General features: G+C 39.5%; 1 protein-coding gene across 1 annotated transcript in view; it reads right to left on the bottom strand.

The window, feature by feature from the left end:
* PELI2 (pellino E3 ubiquitin protein ligase family member 2) overlaps positions 1-21,444 on the bottom strand; it is a 157,362-nt gene that overhangs the window by 105,985 nt on the left and 29,933 nt on the right. Inside the window, exon 2 of the mRNA XM_069464974.1 lies at positions 2,617-2,746. Within this exon, the coding sequence (XP_069321075.1) occupies positions 2,617-2,746 (130 nt within the window). The remainder of the gene's footprint in view (positions 1-2,616; positions 2,747-21,444) is intronic.

Below are 21,444 nucleotides of genomic sequence, written 5' to 3'. Positions count from 1 at the left end.
GGTGAGGAGTCTCTGAAATATGTGAAGGTGCGACTGTAGGTCAGTAAGGTCAGCAGAAGCTGGGGCAGAGGTAAATAATGTAAAAAATAGGAGACTGGAATGAAAGAATGAAATCATTCGTAGTTCCACAAACTGGAAGAGATGGGAAAAAGAGTGAAAAGAGCACATTAGTTTAAAACTGGATTCAGTTAAGGCCAGGTGGTGGGAGGAGTACTTGTGGACAAGGTTAAATACGCAAGGAGTTCTGTCTATAACTCGATGGGGCTCCAGAGTAGAAGGGCCAACAGTGCAAACTTAGCAGAAGTGGCCAGGCAGGGCTGGCTGGGACAAGAGCTTGAGGGGGACCAAACGGAGTGAGGCGGAGGAGGCAGACGTTCAAGGTACAAGCCATTACTCAGTAAGTCACTATGCACTAGGCCTCAAGGCAGAGGTACAAAGATGAAGGAGATAAAGCAGGTACAGGCAGCCCAGGGTGCTGGTCAGCTCCCAGCAAACTTGCCCGGCCTGCCCATCTCCCTTGGTCACGGCTGAGCAACCCAGGCTAGGCCTATCAGACTCTCTCTTGTGAAAATTTAAAACCTCTAGAAGAGACAAGGCTGGAGTCAAGTCATTTCATAACATCCCTGAAAGAACACCCATGTTAACTCCTGTCAATGCTGCGCTTCTCTCTCACAAAACCTGGCTACTCAACTCTTCTTTGCTTCTGAGAGCTACTCCTGCCCTATCCTATATAATCACTCCATTTTTGTCTTTTTTTTTTTTTTTTTTTTTTTAGCCAGAATAATTTCTGTTGCTTATAACCAAAGTACCTTATCTGATTCAACACAGCCTCTGCCTGTAGCCAATTTGCTGAGCTTATAAATGAGTGATCTGAGGCCCTGGGAGAATTTTTTTTTCCAGATTACAAGATAAGAGGGTCAAGACCAAAACCCAGTTTGCCTCCTGGTACTGTGGGGAATATTTTTAAACACACATTTAAACAGACAAACACCAAAAAATTTATAATCTCAATAAATTGAAATAAAATCTCAGTAAAAAGGTAAAACATAAAAGGCTAGTAAAACAGGAGGAGATGGGGGTGGGTAAAGAATAAGGAAGAGCCGCTTGTCACTCAATAGTTGCAAATTTTCGTATTCTATCACAATGTGAAGTCTGAGTAATCAACGCAAGAGCTCTATAAAGGTTTTATATATCAGCCCTTGTATTAATAGTAAGATTTTCTTAAAAAAAGAGGAAGGAAAGCAAAGAAATGTCAACAAACAGACAAAATTATAAGGGCCACATATATAATACCAAAATATTTTTGGCACTCATCACATGCTTAAACATTTGTTTTGGTATCCTTCACCAAATATTTCTGGACTATAAAATCTTTCTCATATTTCCTTGACCTTCCAAGACTTTGTTGCTATTTTACCTTCCTCTTTCCTCAAGAGTCTTTGTGAAGCTGGATTTCCTTTGTTTTCCATAAAATGTCCTCTTCTCCTATTAAAACTTTCAGTTTATTTATCTTTCTCTAGCTTTGGCCTATCCACTAGACATTAATCTTTCCTGTTTCCTTGGTGCTTGATATTTTCCTATCTATTTATTCCCTCATTAATGCAAAACAATCTTAATTGGTACAGTCTAACAAATTCTTTCCCTGGCACTGCCTCAGAAACAATAGGAGCTCTTTAAATAAAAACATTAACAAAGGTGATCTATGTTGCTAACGCTGCATATAAATACCACACGTGCTTCCACGAAGCTATTCATTTTTCTTTGAACATGGGTTTTCAGTAAAAATGGGAATCAAGACTCTTACTTATATCCCAGATGGCCCAAACGCATGATGATCTACATGTATAGTCACTAGCCCCATATGAAATACTTAACGTAAATATAACTATTCCACAGAAAAGGAAACTATAATGTACAATATAGAATTTATTTAATTAAAGAAAAACTGTAACAAATCTAATATGTAACATACACCAAACCAGACTGGAAATGCAAATTTCTCCTTGACCTATGTATCAGAAAACAAACAAAATAATCCTTTTAAAAAATGTAGCATTTTATTGACTTCAAACCTAGAAGAAGTAAAATGTATAGTGACTTATGTCACTTAGCTCTGTTTACTTACCGTCTTTCTAATAATCACACAAATTCAATTCCATGTACATGTAGATTGTGTGAAAATACCTACTGCACTCAACTGAAGGAAAATAACAAATCTTCATGAGGTTTAAACCAAGACAACACAAGAACTTCTTAGGATAAAGAACACCATGGATCTTTCAACCACAACTATTCTAAATTGATAAATGCTAGTTGCTTTGTATCCTAAAGCAGTGGTTCATAACAGAGCCGATTTTACTTGCCCACCTGTCCCCAGGAGACATTCTGCAACGTCTCGAGACATCTTTGGGGGTTAACAACTATGCAGGCGAGCAGGGTGCTGCTGGCATCCAGGGGTCAAGGCAAGAGGTGCTGTTAAACATCCCACAGCACAGCCCCTCACCACAAAGAGTTAGCCAGCCTCAGCTGGTCTGAGAAACTGCCCTACGGGAGAGCAGCTGAAGGAGTCACCATGAGTAACTGTTTGCCAAGGCCCGTCCAATTCTGCCAACCTACCTTGGATGCCTGGGGTGTGGATATCACGTGGACCGTGCTGGGTCTGACACCGTTTGCCTTGGGCCGCTTATAGAGAGCAAACCTGCTTTTCCTCCGTCCTCGGTCTCCATTAGGTAAAGCACCGTTGTACCTAGAAAGAGGGATGAAAGCGTTCATTTATTGGCATATTTTGAAAGTTTTAAGCATCGAAGTTAGAGGGAATAAGGAAAAGACAGGAATGGTCATAAAGAATTGCCCACTAACACCCCCAAAAAGTAAAGGGTTGCAAAACAGACTAGAGCTGTAATGAAATTCAAATCACTTCCAGAAACTTAAGAGCGATGTATGTGTATAGGTTGCCTATTCTATCTATAAAGTCAGACTCTTCGTATCTTTTTGGAAAGAGACAGAGTATAAATAAACCAATGAGTACTCTGCACAGGCTGTATTAGCGCTGGCTCAATTCAGCCAGCACCATTCTAACGGACCCCAGAGAAACACTTGAGAAATATTTTTAAATGAACTAGTTAGAAAATAGCATACTAATTAAACCTCATCTCTCACTTTTAAATCATGTTAATGTTGTCTGTAGGATCTTTATTTGTAAAAAGACCAAGTTTAATTACTTTCTTTCTTAAAAGTTCTGAATCTCTACATTAATCCTCATTTCTGTCTGAACCCTACACTGTCGGGTTAGCAAAAAATAGCCTGTAGAAATTAAATACTTTTTGTTAGCAAAAATTAGCTTTTAAAAAATATACATATAAGTTTTAGCCCACAAACTGTCAAGTAACTTAAAAGTCATCCAGGAAACATATAATGTCCTTAAGCAGATTTCCTGTATTTAGCTAACACCAGTGCTTAAAAGAAATGCAGGATTACAGTTAGCATTTCAATTTCCAACTGTATTTTCTAAACTCCAGATTAATTGGCTAGTGGCTTATGCCTATCCTGTCTTGTCCAGCAGACCCCTGGGACCTCTCCACTTCTCTAGCTACACCCAGGAGAAGAGAGTGGCCGTGGCTGGACAGGGGCAGCAGGGGTGTGAGGCCCACTGGAGAATAGCAGAAGTTGGAACAAAGGGGTTTTGTGTGTTTGTTTTACCAGTCAAGTCATAGCTACAGTCTGCCAATGGTTTTAGATTATCACCAGAAGTCATTCCCATTGTGTTTTTAATCTGTTTTCATTTCCATCACCAAAGAATGTCAGCTATATAAAAAATGTTTCTAGAATAAAAAGAATATTTATTTCAAGTCTTACTCCTCTCTTTTTCTCAGGCAGGATCAAAATAATGTACATAATTTTCTTAAACATATTTGTGATCACTACTATAAAGTATCCATGAGTCAACAACCATTACAATCCCACTTTGTTTTAATACATTTCCACATCACTTAAATCAAGGTGAACATTCTATATTAAAGGAAACATATGTGAACCAATTAAAGTCAGGACTGTAAACAACTGAGAGGAACATTTTCACTACTGTGGACTAGAGACAATGAGCACAAATCTGGCAAGGTTTTCCATGGCCTCACTCTTAATCAGCTCTGTACTGCATCTTTCTCTCAACCACACGCTCCTGGTCAAGACACCGGGCCCAGTAAGAGTGTGGTAGACACTTCTTAGGCTCTCTGCTCACAATTATACTGCCTTCTCTGGAATTTACTCCTTCACTTCCAAAGGTGAGCCCGGTACCACGTTTGAATGCAGTGGCCACGCCTGCATCCTCCCCACCACCCTGGAGCTGATTGGCCAGAGGCTGACATCTGGCCCAAGCTGGCCAATGACATTCTCATCCTAGAAAATACAAAGCTGGAACAGAGAGACAGCCATCCATTCTCGTCGGTGGCCAGAGCTGTAAAGTGTAAACACAGGAGCTGCGGGGATGTCACTGTCTGTTACATGGCCAAAGAAGCAGACAAAGTGAAGAATGAAGCAGATTAACAGAGACAAGCAGCAAAAAGAAACGGAAAGAGGATCCTGAAGGGTTCTATTGGCCAGAGGTACTCTTACCCTTCTTTATGAAATTCTTTTTAGTTTCAACTAACTCAGGCTGCTTTCTACTACTTACAACCCAAAAGCCATATCTAATATAAAGGGGGAAAAAAACAGAAATGTCAACTTGAACGCATGCAGCGACATTTTAATTTAAACTGCCTGAGCACAGATGCACAGATACTGCAGGTTAAGCAAATAATAAGCCAATCTATTTACAGACTGCCTTCTTACTTAACACATCTAGATGAAAAATCCTGTTGGAAATAATTACGGTAGTAGTGGAAAAACCAGTGTCAAGATAGACAAGTTTCTAATTAGGTTAAGCTACATGGTCATTCATTCAACATTTATAATGCCAAGTACTAGAGCTACAATGATGAATATCAGCTTCCCTGCCTTCACAGAGCTCTCCGCTTAGGAGAGAAAGGCACAAAAGCAAGTGTGGTACAATATGCAAATAACAAGATGCGCTAATAGCACAAAGCACACAGGAAGAGGCACTGGGGAAGGCTTCGTGGAGGAGGCACTGCTTGAACTATCTCAAAACCTCAGCAAAATGACTAAACGGCAGTACAGGGCAACAGCATGTACAAGGCCAGGAGGACTACAGGCGGTTTAGCACTGCAGAGAGCACAAAGTTCAAGAGGAGAAGGAGTAAGGGGCAAGGAGGGTAAAAGGCAGGGGCTGGATTCTACCAGCCTGGAGCTCCACAGGGGCACAGCTTTTCACCTGAGGGAACTGGGGAGCCTGGTGAGAGTTAAGCGAATGGCTACTATGATTGGGAACAGAGAGTGAGGGCCAGGGCAGCACAGCACAGGATGGACTAGAGGCAAGATGATCAGATGGGAGAGCCATCATAGCCACAAGGGGGCATGGAGTGGGCTGAACGATGGCCCCCAAAAGACACGTCCACATCCTAGAGCCTGTGAATGTGACCTTTTGGAAAAACGGTCTTTGCAGATGTAATTAAGGATCTCAAGATGAAGTCGCCATGGATTACTGGTGAGCCCTAAATCCAAGGGCAAGTGTCTTTGTAAGAGACACACAGGGATAGAGAGGAGATGACCATGTGGACATGGAGGCAGAGACTGGAGATAAGAAACACCCAGAAACACCTGGAGCCACCAGAAGCTGGAGGAAGCAACGAAGGATGCTCCCCTTCGGAGGCAGCATGGCCCTGCTGACAGCCTGATTTCAGACTTGTGGCCTCCAGAACTGTGGAGAATAAACAACCTCATTTTAAGCCACCAAGTTCACAGTATTTGTTATGGCAGCCACAGGAAACCATAAAGGCTTAAACCAAAGCAGCAATGGTAGAAATGAGTTGGAGGATTAGAGAAAAGCCTTAGAGTTGTTTTCAATATGAAGTGAACATCAGAATCACCTGGGAAGCTTTACAAACACATGGACACCTAAGTCCCGAGAGATTCTGACACAGTAAGTTTGGGATGGGGCTCTGGGTCTGCATTTTTGCGAAGCTCCACAGGTGATGCTTACACACAGCCACAGTCGAGAACCCTGGTTTTAAAGCAACATTAACAGCACTTTTTAATCTGTTTGGATGCACAGGGTGACAGACAGATGAAGAGAAAATCATACAGACTTGGGCCTGGCTAGGTTGATGGCATTATTATAATAGAAACATGAAGAGGAATTACAGGGACATGTAGGAGAAGATGTGTAGGTGGCAACTGGACAGATAGGTCTGGAGGTCCACACAAGTTATAGACCTGGGGGCCTTCACCACGCAGGTGGCAGTTCAGATCATGATAATAGCTGGAAGGCTGGGACAGAACCTGGGAAAGGATACCTTTTAAGGAAACAACTCCTTCTTAGTCACAGGCAGGAGGACCAGGACCAGGAGAAAGATGTATTACCAAAGACAAGAGAAGGCACAATTTCAACAGTGTTTAATCAGTTAAGAGGTCAGTTTAGAGAATGAAAATGCACAACCATGATTTGGAAAAGAATGGGTCATTGGTGACTTCACCCATCTTCAAAACAAAGCAAAACAAGCAAATGTCTCCAAGCCTCGCTCTGAGCCTCCACACACATTCCCATTTTCTCACCAAGCCAAGAATCTTGAAAAGTACTCCACACTCATTATCCCACTTCCAACACTTGCTGGCTTTTCAGTCCACTATCATTTGATGTTTGCCCCTGAATCTAAAAGTACACTTGATCCTGTGTCATAACACCCAGCACACCATCCAACCTTCCCTCTTTAAAATCTCCCAGTGGTGACCCTATCGAGGAACCCAGGTGGCAGACTGAAGAGGACTACTTCTCCCACTGAGAGGTGGAGTCTAATTCCTTGCTCCCTAAATATGGGCTGGCCCTAGTAACTTGCTTACCAACAGGATGCAGAGGAAGCGATCCTCTAAGACTTCTAAAGCCAGGTGTGAAAAAACCTTGCAGCTTCTGCCTAGGTCTCCTGGGAGCCCAGAGCTGCCCTGTAAAAAACCCAGCTACCGTGGGACCACCAAGCTGAGGAGGCCACACGTAAGCACTCTGGTCAGCATTCCCAGCTGAGTCCAGCCTTCTAGCCACCCAGCTAAGGCACCAGACATGTGAGTGAAGCCACCATGGACTCTGCAGACCAGCCCATCCATTGGCTGACCACCACCAGGTGACGTCAGCTAACATTACCTGTGGCAGAACTGCCCAAACTCCTGACACACAGAATTGTGCAATAAATAACATGGCAGCTGTTTTAAGCCACTAAGTTTTGGGGTAGTTGGTTACATAGTAATAGATCCTGGAACAAGCTCCAAACCCTTCAGCATAGTCTTCTTTCCCCCCCTGCTCTACCGGTACCCAATCTGTCTCAAGTCCAGCACTGTCTCCTCCTGAAAACTATCACCGAATCTTCCTGTCCCCCCTTCCCACCCACCATCTGGCCCCTCCGACCCCTTGGGAATGTGAGTTCCAAGACAGTGGGGCTTTCTGTGTCTCCGGCATCAGGGATACACAGTAGGCACTGAAAACCTCCAAGCCAGCTAGATGACAAAAGGGCCATTACCTTAGTCCATTTTGTGCTGCTACAACAGAATACCTGAGACTGGGTAATTTATTAATATAAAGAACAGAGATTTATTTCTTACAGTTCTGGAGGCCGGCAAGCCCAAGGTCAAGGGGCCTGCATCTAGGGAGGCCTTTTTGCTGCATCATGCCATGGCAGAAGGCGGGAGGGCAAGGGAGCACAAGTGCGAGCAGGAGATCGAACTCATCCTTTTACCAGGAACCTACTCTTGAGATAACGGCATTAATCCATTTATGAGGGCAGAGCCCTCATGACCTAATCACCTCTTAAAGGTCCCACCTCCCAACGTTGTTGGATTGGGGATTAAGTTTCCAACACATGAACTTTGGGGGGCACATTCAAACCATAGCAACCGTCTTTTGTATAGTGGAGTAGAGCCCAGACATAAAGATGAAATTCTGCTTGCAAAGGCAAAAAGTTACTGTCCCATGAAAGAAGGTCAGAATGTTCCCTGGCCTGGCAAGCTTTTCAGCCAGTAAGTTTGTATAAATGAAATGTCCAAGTGCTGCTGACACACCTGTTTCAGCTGCTGAACCGGGTATTTCAATTCAAACCCACAAGATGGCTTTCAAGCTTCACATTTTTTTTTTTTTTTTTAACTCTGGAGACTTAAAAACATCCATTTATTTAATAAATGTGTGATGAAAATTTAATTCTTCATATATGCAGAGCAAATAGTTGGTCTTAATAGTAAAGGTATTTGAAAGCTATAAAGGATAATAAAAACACTGTAAAAAACCTCACCAATAAAAGGTTTTCCTTGATTTATAGTTTGGCATTCACACCTTAATGTGAATTAATAACATTTTTTGTGCACTTACTATGTGCTAAGAAACCCTGTGAAAGAGGCATTGTTACTTCTAGTGGACAGATAAAAGGTTTGGAATGGTTGAGACAACACAAACTTACACAGCTAGGCAGGCAGAACCCCAAGCTACACCCAGTTTTGTCTGATTCCAAATTTCATACTCTTTCCAGTAGACAAAACTGATAATTTTAAAATTCAAGGAATTTCCTGGCATACAACACAATGATATAGTCTTGAAAAGATGCCTGCCACCTGAAAATAGATTTGTCAAAAAGAATTTTATATAGGAAACAACAGCGAGAGAGAGGGTGCTAGGGGCTCCCAGTCACATTTTGGAAACTAAATCTAAAAGTACATTTGATCATGTGTCATTACACCCAGCACAACATCCAACCTTCCCGCTTTAAAGTCTCCCAGTGGTGTATCTATCAAGGAAACCAGTGTGGCAGATTAAAGAGGGCTGCTTCTCCCACTAAGAGGGGGAATCTAATTCCCACTCCCTAAATCTGGGCTGGCAACTTAACTCTCACAGCAACATCCACCTGGAATGGAAAAGAGATGTGGGCTCCGGAAGTGGAGACATCACCAGCATCAAATGATCACATTCCAGAGGCAGCAGCTTTTCATTACAGACTGAAGGCTCCACCCTCCTTCCAAAGCAACCTCTCTCATCTCTGTCACTTGCACCAATAAACTGCAAGCAACTACTGTAACTAAAGTAGACTGTGCAGGGGAGATTAACAGGACATGACATCGGAGACAAGAGACTGGAAGGTGGAGCACAGAGTCTGACAGAATCCTGCAGCGTGGCACCTATCCTGAGGCCGCTCACATTAGCTCACCATATGAATGCACTACTGCAACTGTATGTAAGAAAATGCACATAAACCAATAAGTGCCTGATGTTGATTTTACATCATTACAGTCCCAGCTCCCTTATTACTTAGCCTATCATACATGCCTGGACTTCCCCTGACCCAACAGGACATAAAGCCCAGGACACAACAATGTTTATTTCTCTGTGTCTAAGAAAGGCTGTGTATAGGAGAGTCTCATAAAACAAGTAGTAGATCTTGATTTCTAACCAGAGAACTAATTATGGCAGCACCATACCAGTCTATTCCCTTTGGAGATAACCTGCTGCAGCTTTGTAAACATCAATTCATTTAGAACGGCTTCCTGGGCTTGGCTTACTATGGAGATTCTCAGGTCCCCATTTTCAGTTGGAAGTGGTCTTTGCTCCAGGTAGCTATTTAAGACCTATCAAATATGAATATGAATTTCATATATATATGTGTGTATATATATGTTTTTGTTTTTTTCCCCACTCAAAATGCATCAAATGAAGTGCATGGGTCATTTCGGGCCCAGGGCTGGGTGCTAAGGAGCTGAGGATACAAAAAGACACCCTGTCTCCTGACAGACTCAGCTGGGTGACAAGACAGTCAAGGTAAAGGATGTAAAACAACACTCATAAATGCTAACGAAAGTGAGTCAGAAAACACAATGGGAAAAAAAGGAATCAGAACAGTAAGAGCTGAATTAGGATGCTGCCCTGGTGTCTCTGAAGGCCTGTTCACTATACTGGCATGTCCTACACACGTGACTCCAGTCTTCTATACCAGACCTCAGTGACAGCACAAGTTGATCTTCTGTTTATCTTACAGTGTTTGCACCGGTTGCTCTTTGGGAAGTTTCCTATTTCTTTGCATACCCCCCTTCACCTCCGCACGGCTCAATACAAGTTACCATGCTGGTGTGGGAATGGTGACAGTGGTCCCAGGATCACCAGGCAGGATTCTAGCTCCAGTTCTAGCTGATGCTGTAAACTTATCTGAATCATAACTAAGATGGGCCTCAGTTTCCTCAGCTACACAGACAGCAACACAAAATTACAAATTCAATTTTAAAAAGAGATTCCCAAACTTTTTTCAAGCATTTTGATTCAATATGGACACAGCAGGCATTTCATCCAACTAAAACACCAGCACCCTGTCTAAGCAGGTAAAGACTGTCATTGTTATTTTAACCACTGGCTTTTATATACTCCTACAGTATACAAAAAACTCCCAAATCTTTATGCCAACTGAAATGTGGAGTTATACTTTCAGGTAACTTTTTCTTAAGGTTTTCTGGCTTTCCCATGCCAAAATATTTCCCAAGGCTAACTATTAAAAGTTCTTTATATCAGGAATACAGTACTACAACCACGTTCAGTGGATTTTAACCTGCTCTTCCTGCATCTGCACACCCACACACTCTCACCTGCCCCCAGAAGAGAACACCTGGTGTAGAAAGAAGAGGAGGACTGCACGCTGGCTCTACTGGCAATCCCACACATAACTGTGTGAGTCCCTTTGCTTCTCAAAGCTTGTTTCCCTCCCCATGAAGTATTATAATCAAATAATATAATAGAAAAGCATAACATTCTACAGTTTGGGCTCTGGGACAGTGTGGTGTTGGGAAAGGAGAGCAGAGCCAAGCAGCTGCCAAGAGGCCTCAGCACTAAGCTACACCAACTCCCGGGCAAACACCAGGCTCCCTCCTGACTTTCTTCAAGCCCTGATGGTTCTGAAGGTCAAACTTCCCTACCTCTTCCTCCAAGTAGGCCACACCAGAAAAAGAACATGCAAAGCAAATCCAGCCTACCTAAAAAACAAAGGAATTGTTTAAGAAAAGAATTATTTATTATCTAATATTTATCTATTTGCTTTTTTGGAGTCTTTCTCCTCCCTTTTTTCACTTCAAATAGGTACTGTCACTGAATCATACAAGACAATTTTCTTACTGTAGTGAATCTTTGATTTTTTGAGCATTGCTAGAGGGCAGAGCATTTTTACTGACCATTTGAAGCCTGGGACTTTGGGTTAAGCCACGTGACTTGCTTTGGCCAATGGATGGGATGCAAACAAACATAAGGCAAATGGGACTGAAATGTGCTTGGCCATTGGGCTTATCTTCTGGTGCCTGTGCTGTGGCCACTGGAAGAACACGCTCGGCTAGCCTGCCAGGCCAAGGAGAATGAGAGACACCTGGAGAAGGCCCAAACCACATAAACACAGGGTGAAGCAAAGCCACTCCACCACAGCCTAAAGCACAGCCTCCTCAACCAGCCCACAAATTCATGAAAATAAACAATTATTTCAAGTCACTGAGTTTTGGGATGATTTGTTACACAGCACCATATGGCAGTAATTAACTGATATGCTGCATTTCAAAGGCAAAGTAACTTAAGCAGCTTCCTCAGTACCTTAAAGACTTTGGGCTAAATATACATAAAATATCAAATATATACCCTTAAGTTTTATATATAAGGAATACTCTTTCATTCAGAAGGAAAAAGCCTAAAATTAGAGATAATTTCAAATGCATCCCTTCTTAAATCGGATCTAAGAAAATGAGATTTTTTAAAAATGCATACATAGTAAAGAAAGGAAAGATGGTAATATTAAATTGTATGTATTTTATTTTCCTCTTCAATTAATCATTACGTCCATTAAAATCTGTGGTCCCTCAATTAAGCCAAATGTGTATGCACAGAGGTCTTAATCTCTAATAATCAAAAATAGACATAAAAGAATTAGGACAAATTACTATTTGGCAAAACACTGATTCTTTAAAATCTGTTTATACACAACTTCTATAGCAAGAAGCCTCTAAAAAATGAGACTCTCAAAGGCTGCCTAAAAATGGAAGTATCTTAAACTAGCATTGGCCCTATCATCTAACATGAATTAAGCTACGGGCATTTCAAATAAAGAAACTTAACAGTACAAAGATTTGATTACTGGCAAAGTTTGAGAGTAAGTATTAAAGCCATAAATTGAAATTAACATTGGAAACTACTCTGTATCCTAACTATACTTAACTACTAAAATAATTTTTCTAATCTCTTTTCCTTTAAAATTTCATGGCATGCACTTCTTAATATTCCTAAAAGAATCACATTTACATAGGTTTACTTCAAACTTTTAGAGTATGCATACAGAATTTTTAGAAATTACTAGAAATATAAATATGCCAGAGCAAGCAAATTCAGCTTTGAACATTACTGGGCAACCTCTGAACAAATTATTTCCTAAAGAGATATTTAACTGCTATTGTATACAAAACCAAATTCTCAAAGTTAGTTTTTACAGAATATTTGGGCTTTGTTCAATTACCCATGGCAGAATTTGGGGGGTGGTGGGAGTGATTTTATACCAAAAATAAATATTTTTTAATGAGCTGCAAAGCATAAAATCATTCGTGGCTTTATAGGACATATACTGATACTACATGGATTCACTCCCTTTTCTATAGCCTTTTTTTGTTGTTTTTTTGTTTTGAGACAGGCCTCACTCTGTTGCCCAGGCTAGAATGCCATGGCATCTGCCTAGCTTACAGCAACGTCAAACTCCTGGGCTCAAGCAATCCTCCTGCCTCAGCTTCCTGAGTAGCTGTGACTACAGGTGTGCACCACCACACCCAGCTAATTTTTCTATTTTCTGTAAACAGCAGATCTTTTTCTTGCTCAGGCTGATCTCAGAACTCCTGGCCTCAAGCAATCCTCCCTCGGGGGCCTCCCAAGGTGCTAAGATTACAGGCATGAGCCACTTTCCTATAACTTTTCTAAAGAAGATTTTTCTATTTCTAGAACACTTACATATAACTACTAGAAATATAAATGTATATAAAATCAAGCTTATTTCAAGAAATAGAAGCACTTTCTACAGCTGCATTTTCTAACTGCAAAGTAGTAGGTGAACCAGGTCAATTACACAAAAGTGTTTCTGAGCCTCTAAGTAATAAGTGATATTTGCCACAACCAACTCTTCAGCGCTACAGAAGCATGTTACCTATATTGGGTCTGGTGCATTGACCCACCCACTGGCTGCAAAAAGCAAAAGGGGGGGAGGAAGGTGTCCTTCATATTTACCATGAAAATACATAAATACACTAACTTGTCAATTATCACAAATATTAATAACATTATATTTATGTGGCTGCTAGGAGTCAGTCAACAACCATGTACATAATCTGAATACAGGGAGTACATTATCAAAAATTCAAGAATCAGAACATATCAAAGCTTCTCCCCCCAAATCTCCCAATTTACAAATTCTTGAAATGTTAAGAAGATTCTCAGGAAATTTCCAGCCCTATTCAGAGAGGCACAGTTTGAAAGCTACAAATGATCTCATACAATGAATCAGTAAGAGGCTCCGCAAGGTCACACAGCCAATCAGTAGAAAGATACTGAATTCTAATTCAATTCTGCTCTCTGGATTTCTAGAATTTGACAGTTTTTGGACACTATGTTTTTGGAAGAGTTTCTTGGAATAATGCCAGGGCTAGAAGACATTCTCAAACTCCATCTCTCTGTTTTAAGATTTTTTTTTTTTTTTCTCTAACTAGTAATTAAGAAAATGTACTACTGCCTTTTATGGGAAAGGAAACATTCTAGCATCAAAAAATATATTTTGCTTGGAATTGAAGCATTTTCTCTAGGGTCACATTTTGGAATTTGCAATGTAGGTTACTTACAAAGTATGATTCACCTACAAAAATTCACTTCATAAACCACTTCCAAATTCAGACATATTACAGATACTGGAAAGGCATCTGATAAAATTCTTTGCTATTCCAGATTAACGCTGAGAGCAAAGAATTAAAAAAATTTCCTTCACATAACTATGTAAAGATAAAAGTATTTATATTCAAAATCAGAAACAAAAAAAGAATGTCTACTATTACCAGTTTTACCAAACACGGTTATAAAAGTTCTAGCCTAATCAATAAAACTGAAGTAGAAATAAGAGGTATTAACTGTCAAAAAAGAAGATATAAAACCAGTATTGGTGCTGCAATAATTAAAACAATGTATTACATGAGAAGGAAAACCACAAGCAAGTAGAATGGAAGAGATCCCTCAGAAATAAGCCCTTGAATATATAAGAAAGTAATGCAAGATGAAGAACTGCCTACCAGTCAATGAGAAAGAAATTGGATCATTCACTCAGTTGTGCTGGGGAAACTGAAGCTACTTTGAATAAAAAAAAAAAAAATTGTTTAGAGCTTCATCTTACATTCCAAAACACAATAAATTCCAAAATACTCAAAAGAAAAATGTGAATAGTCATAAAATTAAAGATGACGACAAAGTTGATTATTTATCCTATCCCTGAATCGGGAATAATGTTCTAAACATAAAAGCAATAAAAAATTACAAAAAAGATCAATAAACTTATACATGTAAAAATCTGAAACTTCTACATATCAAAAATCATAAAATTACACATCCAACAAAACTAGAAAAAATATTGGCAATGATATGAAAAAAGCTTACTATCTTTAATAAGAAAATGTTTTTACAAACAAAGGAAACAAGAAAGACATTCCCATTAGATAATGGGCAAAGAATAGGAAGAGACATCTCACAGAGAAAAAAAATAACAATGGCTAGGAAACATTTTTAAAAATGTTTAATCTCATCAGTAATCAAAAAGTGCAGATTAAAGCAAGATTTCATTATTTGCCAATCAAATCACACCAAACTATGTTCAAATGACACAGTACTCCAGTAGACCACTGGTCAGGACGTTAATTAGTACAATCTCTACCCAAAACAATTTAGCAACATGTATCAACACCCTTACAAAAGTATTCATGTACTTTGACCCAATAATTTTAATTTTAATTTGAGGGATTCATAATTTTGAAATGTAAGTCATGTTTTATGTACAATAATGTTAATTATGTCATTGTTTATAATTTAAAAATGCAAATAACATAAATGTTCAATAATAATGGATTAAGTAGATTGTATAATTCTACCTGATGAAATTATATTTACCACAGATTCTTAATAGCAATGAAAAAGGATTATATAAACCAAAGGTATCATCTCTCACATGTTAAAAATATTTAATATACATGGACTCTCACAAAAATCAAATCACGGTGGATAACAGACTTAAACCTTAGGCGTGATACAATCAGAATTCTAGAAGAAAATGTAGGAAAGACTCTTACAGACATTGGCCTAGGCAAAGAATTTATGAAGAAGACCCCCAAGGCAATCACAGCAGCAACAAAAATAAATAAATGGGACATGATTAAATTAAAAAGCTTCTGCACAGCCAAAGAAACAGTCCAGAGAATAAACAGACCACCTACAGAATGGGAAAAAATTTTTGCATACTACACATCAGATAAAGGACTGATAACAAGAATCTATTTAGAACTCAGGAAAATCAGCAAGAAAAAATCAAGCAACCCTATCAAAAAGTGGGCAAAGGACATGAATAGAAATTTTTCAAAAGAAGATATAAAAATGGCTAACAAACATATGAAAAAGTGTTCAACATCTCTAATCATCAGGGAAATGCAAATCAAAACCACAATGAGATATCACTTAACCCCAGTGAGAATGGCCTTTATCAAAAAAACCCAAAACAACACATGTTGGCGTGGGTGTGGAGAGACAGGAACACTCATACACTGCTGGTGGGACTGCAAACTAGTGCAACCTCTGTGGAAAGCATTATGGAGGTATCTTAAACAGATTCAAGTAGACCTGCCATTTGACCCAGCAATCCCATTACTGGGCATATACCCAAAGGAAAAAAGGTCATTCTGTAACAAAGGCACGTGTACCCAAATGTTTATAGCAGCACAATTCACAATAGCAAAGATGTGGAAACAACCCAAATGCCCATCAATACATGATTGGATTAGTAAACTGTGGTATATGTATACCATGGAATACTACTCAGCTATAAGGAATGATGAAGATACAACATCTCTATGGTTCTCCTGGAGAGAGTTGGAACCCATTATATTAAGTGAAGTATCCCAAGAATGGAAAAACAAGCATCACATGTACTCACCAGAAAATTGGTTTCCTTGATCATCACCTAAATACAAACCTGGGAACGACACCAATTGGACATCAGACTGAGGTGGGGGGTGGGGGAGGGGATGGGGGTATGCCTACACAATGAGTGCATTGCGCACCGTTTGGGGAGTGGTAACACTTGAAGGTGCTGACTCGGGAAAGGGGGGGTGGGGGAAAAAATATGAAACTATTGTTTTTAACTTGCACTGTTCACTTAATAATTTATCATGAATATTTCCCATATTATTTCATATCATTGTACAAGAAATAATGTATACATTATGAGGACATACTGTATCTAACAAGATATACTGTTAGACTCTTTGATTCTGTAAAATAAAAAAAAAAATAAATAAAAAAAAAAAAAAATAAACATGGGAAAAACTAAAATAAATATAAAAAATATTAACAGTAGTTGCTAGACACTAAAATTATGTGACTTAATTCTTTTTTTATATCTTCTAAATTATCTATATTAGGGGTGTATTTCTTTAAATCAAAATTAAGCATTTTTAGAAGTATATATTTTGTTAAATAAGGTGCCTTCATTGTTTTAATTTCTAATGGTACAGTATTACTCCATTTAGATTTGAAACAAGACCCAGAAATAAAATCAACCTTTAGGATGAGAAGGGGATTTAAATTTATACTCTGTAGAAGGGCACCATGCATCTAAACTGTTTAATGGCTACATTCACAAACACCATTTCTGCATGGATTATCATTGGCACACAAATAGAACTAGGTTTTTAACGATGCATAGTGATGACCTCGTTTAAATATACAACACAGTTGAGGAAGCTGTTACTCTACAAAAAACTCTTTGCTCCTACCATTATTGTACTTTCTTTTTTAAATTAAAAAAAAAAAAATCCCAAGTTTTCTGCTTCTATACCACAGATATTCTTGACATGTATATATTTAATTCTTTCATAGAGAATCTTAGCCAGATTTTTAACTTATGTAATTTATCATTAGAGTACAAAACTGGTTTCTAGGGCCTGAAGACACATTTTTGAAAATTGTAAATCTTTTCTGAACCAATTCCTGGAAGAAGAGAATTGTCAATAGCACTAATCAAGCAATGTCAGACTTCCCTTCCTCTCACCAGTGACCATCTTCCTGATACTTTCTCTCTAGATGAAAAGGGTATTAAACTTTATCTTTACACTTGACTCTAATGACAAAGAAGAGAAGGAACTGCAGGCAACTCAGAGATAGATCAGGATTTCTCATACTGCCAAAACCAGCACATTCGAAATCCTGTTTTTAAGAATGGTTATAGCAGCGCTACTCATAAAGCCAGTAAGCCAAAAAAGTTCAAGAATTTGTGAACTAAACAAAATTAAGCAGGCTTTTCTTCTATCATTCTTCTCACGGCTTTTAAAAAAAATGCTAATATATCTATGAATCTCCAAGTGGAAGACACAACCTGCAATATTCCCAAATTCACCTGACCTATCACCCTACAATCATCACACGTGCACAACCATTCCTGGAACAGAGCTCTGAGCACAGTCTGGACTGCCAGGCAGGTGTGTGTACACGCAGTACCAAGAAGCCCACTGCATTACAACAAAGACACAAGATAACGTCTTGGAGCAAAAGCAGGAGTTAGAAATAACTGGATTGTATACTCCCTACTTTCTCACTAATATACATATTCTAATTGACTAGAAATGAATTTCTTATGTGAAACTTCACTTTACAGCCATCTTTTTACAAACATATCTACTATAAGGAAGAATTATAGTAACATTATAATTATAAACTAATATACTAATAGTTATAAATTATTTCCCTTAATTTGCTTCCTTGGTATATCAAGGACAAGTTACAGTGAAAGAAGAAATAGAAAAGAAAAACTGAGAGTTCAAAACCACAAACATAGATGATAAACTTTTCTCATACTGACCCAAGGGAGGCCTAAACAAAACCTATGCAGGACAGACTTAGGTGGAGCGTAAATGTTCCTGGAACGTACAGTAATTTTAATAAGTCTGTGGCTACCCAGAAACCTCAGAAAATGAGGCAGGCAGGGGAGTCCCAGTCTCTGGTTTTCCTCCCATAAACAGACTGTTTATTGTCCCTCAATACTTACTCTCCCTTCTTCCTTTTAGAAAAATAATAATCACAATCACTAACATTTATATAATGCTTTCTTTGTATCATCTTGTCCTGAATGCTTTATATATATTATCTTAATGTGATCCTTGCCTTAACCCTATGAGGTAGGTACTCCTACTAACCCCATTTTACAGACAAGAAAGCAGGCACAGAGAGGTAAATAACTTTCCCAAAGTCTGACATACTGCAAGCCGGGCTGGGAATCTAACCAGTCCATCTGAGGGAAACCCCCTCAATTTCCCTTGCAGCTAGATGTGGACATGTGACTATTCAGGACAATGGGATATGACCATAAGTGATGTATACGACCCTTTGGCTCCTGTTCTCAAAGTTGGAACCACTCTCCCTGGCCCTTCTCTTCCCTTTAGGCTGGAACACAGACTGGACAGCTGTAGGGCAGCTTCTACAACCTGAATGAGACCAACTGCCTGTGAGCAGCAACATGCACAGAAACTGGGCCCATGAATGATCCTATGGACTACAGCAGCCTTGGACAGCTCCATTTTGGGCTGTTTCCTGAGAGAGGAGACATCTACTAAATTTCAGCTATATTACTTAGGGTCATTTTGTTTTGGCCCAAAACTTTGTCTTCTTACACAGACTCTACTAATAATGTGTTGCTTAATAAAACTTGGTTCTTAGCTTTGATCCAAATAACTATAACTTATGAAATGCTTACTTGACCCTGTTCTAAGCACTTTACATGTATCAACTCATTTAATCTCCTTAACAAACCCATGGGGGAGGCCCTGTCCACATCCCCACCCAAGAGATGAGGCACTGGGTACATAGCCTGTTCACCACCACAGAGCTAAGAAGTCGCTAGGCTGAGATGAAACAAACACTCTGACTTCAAGTCCCAGCTGAACAGGTATGTCCTACTGACTGAGGTTATTACTAAAGTCATACAACATGTCCAGGAAGTTCACCCCTTGAGAGATATACAACACAATACAGAGTGTTATTCTTAAACAGGTCCGTGTAAAACACTACAGGAACACCAAGGTTGAAGCACCTGTGCCAGTAAGGAAGACAAGTAAGCATGGGGTAAAGGTAAACAAGGGTCTAAAGCAAGTCCACAGAGGAGCTATCTGTAGAGCAATGCGTTGGACAAACAAAAATTCACCAGGTAGGTAAGGGGAGCAGGGAGAGAGGGACCACGTGGGCAAAGGCCACATGCTTAAGGAGGCCACACAGGGTACTGTGGGTGGGGGTGGGCAGACAACACTGTCAGAAAACTGATCGGAAGCACTTACTTTCAATCTCATTTTTCACTTTTTCTAAGTCCCAGCTGCAAACATGACAAAGGTACTTACTTGAGCCTCTCATTTCCTTAGTTCTTAACATTCGAAAGGTAAAATCATTTAATTTCCTTAAACGTCAATCTTCTTATCTGTAAAGCTGTATCAGATTTCTCAGGATCTAGGGTTGAAGGAGCCCTGGGCATCACCTGGTCTGGCTACTCCAGTGCTGCCCAGAATCCACTCTGTCTCTGAGACAGAGGGTCCACCAGCTGTCCCTCCTGGAACAGCCACAAAGGAGGCCAGCTGGTGTTGAGACCCACATCCCCTTAAAGGGACCCGACAGCCCTTCAGATATTTAGAATCTTGGAAATAACAGGTTGTAAGATATTTCCCAAGTACTATAAACACCTCAAAATATATATAAACAGATATTTAAGCATTTTTATCTAAGCATCTATTCCCAAAACAATTAGTAAATAGTCCACTACTCAGAATTGTGTCACATATAGGCTAACCTGAAAAAATTATTTTTGGATAACTACGTAGTGTATTTAAAAATGATTTTTAAAAAACTAAACATAAGGGTAACAGATAATGGGATCAACTATGAGATTACATTGGATCAATCAACATGCATAGTATTCATTAAAATACATCTTCATTCTCAAACTGTTTAAACGAATTTCTTTACTTTGGCTTATACAAGGGGAAATGGTTTCCTTCAAGTTGGCATATTGGCAGTTAACACTGGATCCTAATGTTAACCACCAGACATGCCTGACAGTTACATCGTGCTTTCTGCCAGGGACTTAATCCCCACAATATTTCCTCCTTAAACTATTTTGCTTCTGAGAAGATCAAAGCACTTTACCTTATTTATCCTTACACCTGCCTTGAGAGAGAAGGTAGCAAGTATAATTATAGAGAACTAAGTTATTAAAAGTTTTCCTCTTGATAACAATATTGGTAATACCTTGAAAAAGATTTCTATAAAAGCCATCAATCTCATCCACAGTGTGGCTGGGCCAGTACAGAGCTAGAGGGAAGCCAGACCTGCTAAATCTCCCACCACCACCAACCAACAAAAGGAAGAGGGTTGGAGAGACGCATGTTTCGTACATGGGGAGGAAAGACATTAAATGTCCTTAGCAAAAGTAAAACACAAAATATTTGCTTTAATCTCTAAAAGATACTTAAGCTCTTAGACCAAGAACAAAAATATAAAGCATATAGTATTTTAAATAGAGATCTTAACGCCTTATTCACAGATGCTGCAAGGTGAGATAATCGGGAAGTGAACTGAGGCAATACGACTCGTGAAGGTCAGGTAAAATTAATCTACCAGAATGACAAAAAAGACTTCACAACCATGATGTAGCTTAAAAAAAAGAAAAAAAAGTAAAAGGTGGGCTCCACTCTCCAAGGCAACTGCACCACGAACCAAATGGAGAACTACTTGGTGACGAGAGACAGTCTCACATTCCTTCCCTCGCAACATCTGCCTCCTAGACTGCCACGCTCCTTCGGGCAGGCAGGCTTATTTTATAAAGTGCAATTCCACGTGGGATTACCCCCGGCAAATTGTAGAAATAAAAAATTCCAAAGAATGAACAGCAGCATGCAGAATATCTAACCAAAATACATAAAGCAGAACTACACATAAGAGGAAAGTTAAATAGGGAAAAGTACATTGTATGCAAAACCCTCACTTCTCAATAACCACGGATATGTGGTTTAAAGCCTATCT

This window comes from Eulemur rufifrons, chromosome 2, assembly GCF_041146395.1.
Source record: "Eulemur rufifrons isolate Redbay chromosome 2, OSU_ERuf_1, whole genome shotgun sequence".
Lineage (NCBI taxonomy): Eukaryota > Metazoa > Chordata > Mammalia > Primates > Lemuridae > Eulemur > Eulemur rufifrons.
Note: the sequence above shows the minus strand (reverse complement) of the source record. Positions and strands in the feature narration are given on the sequence as shown.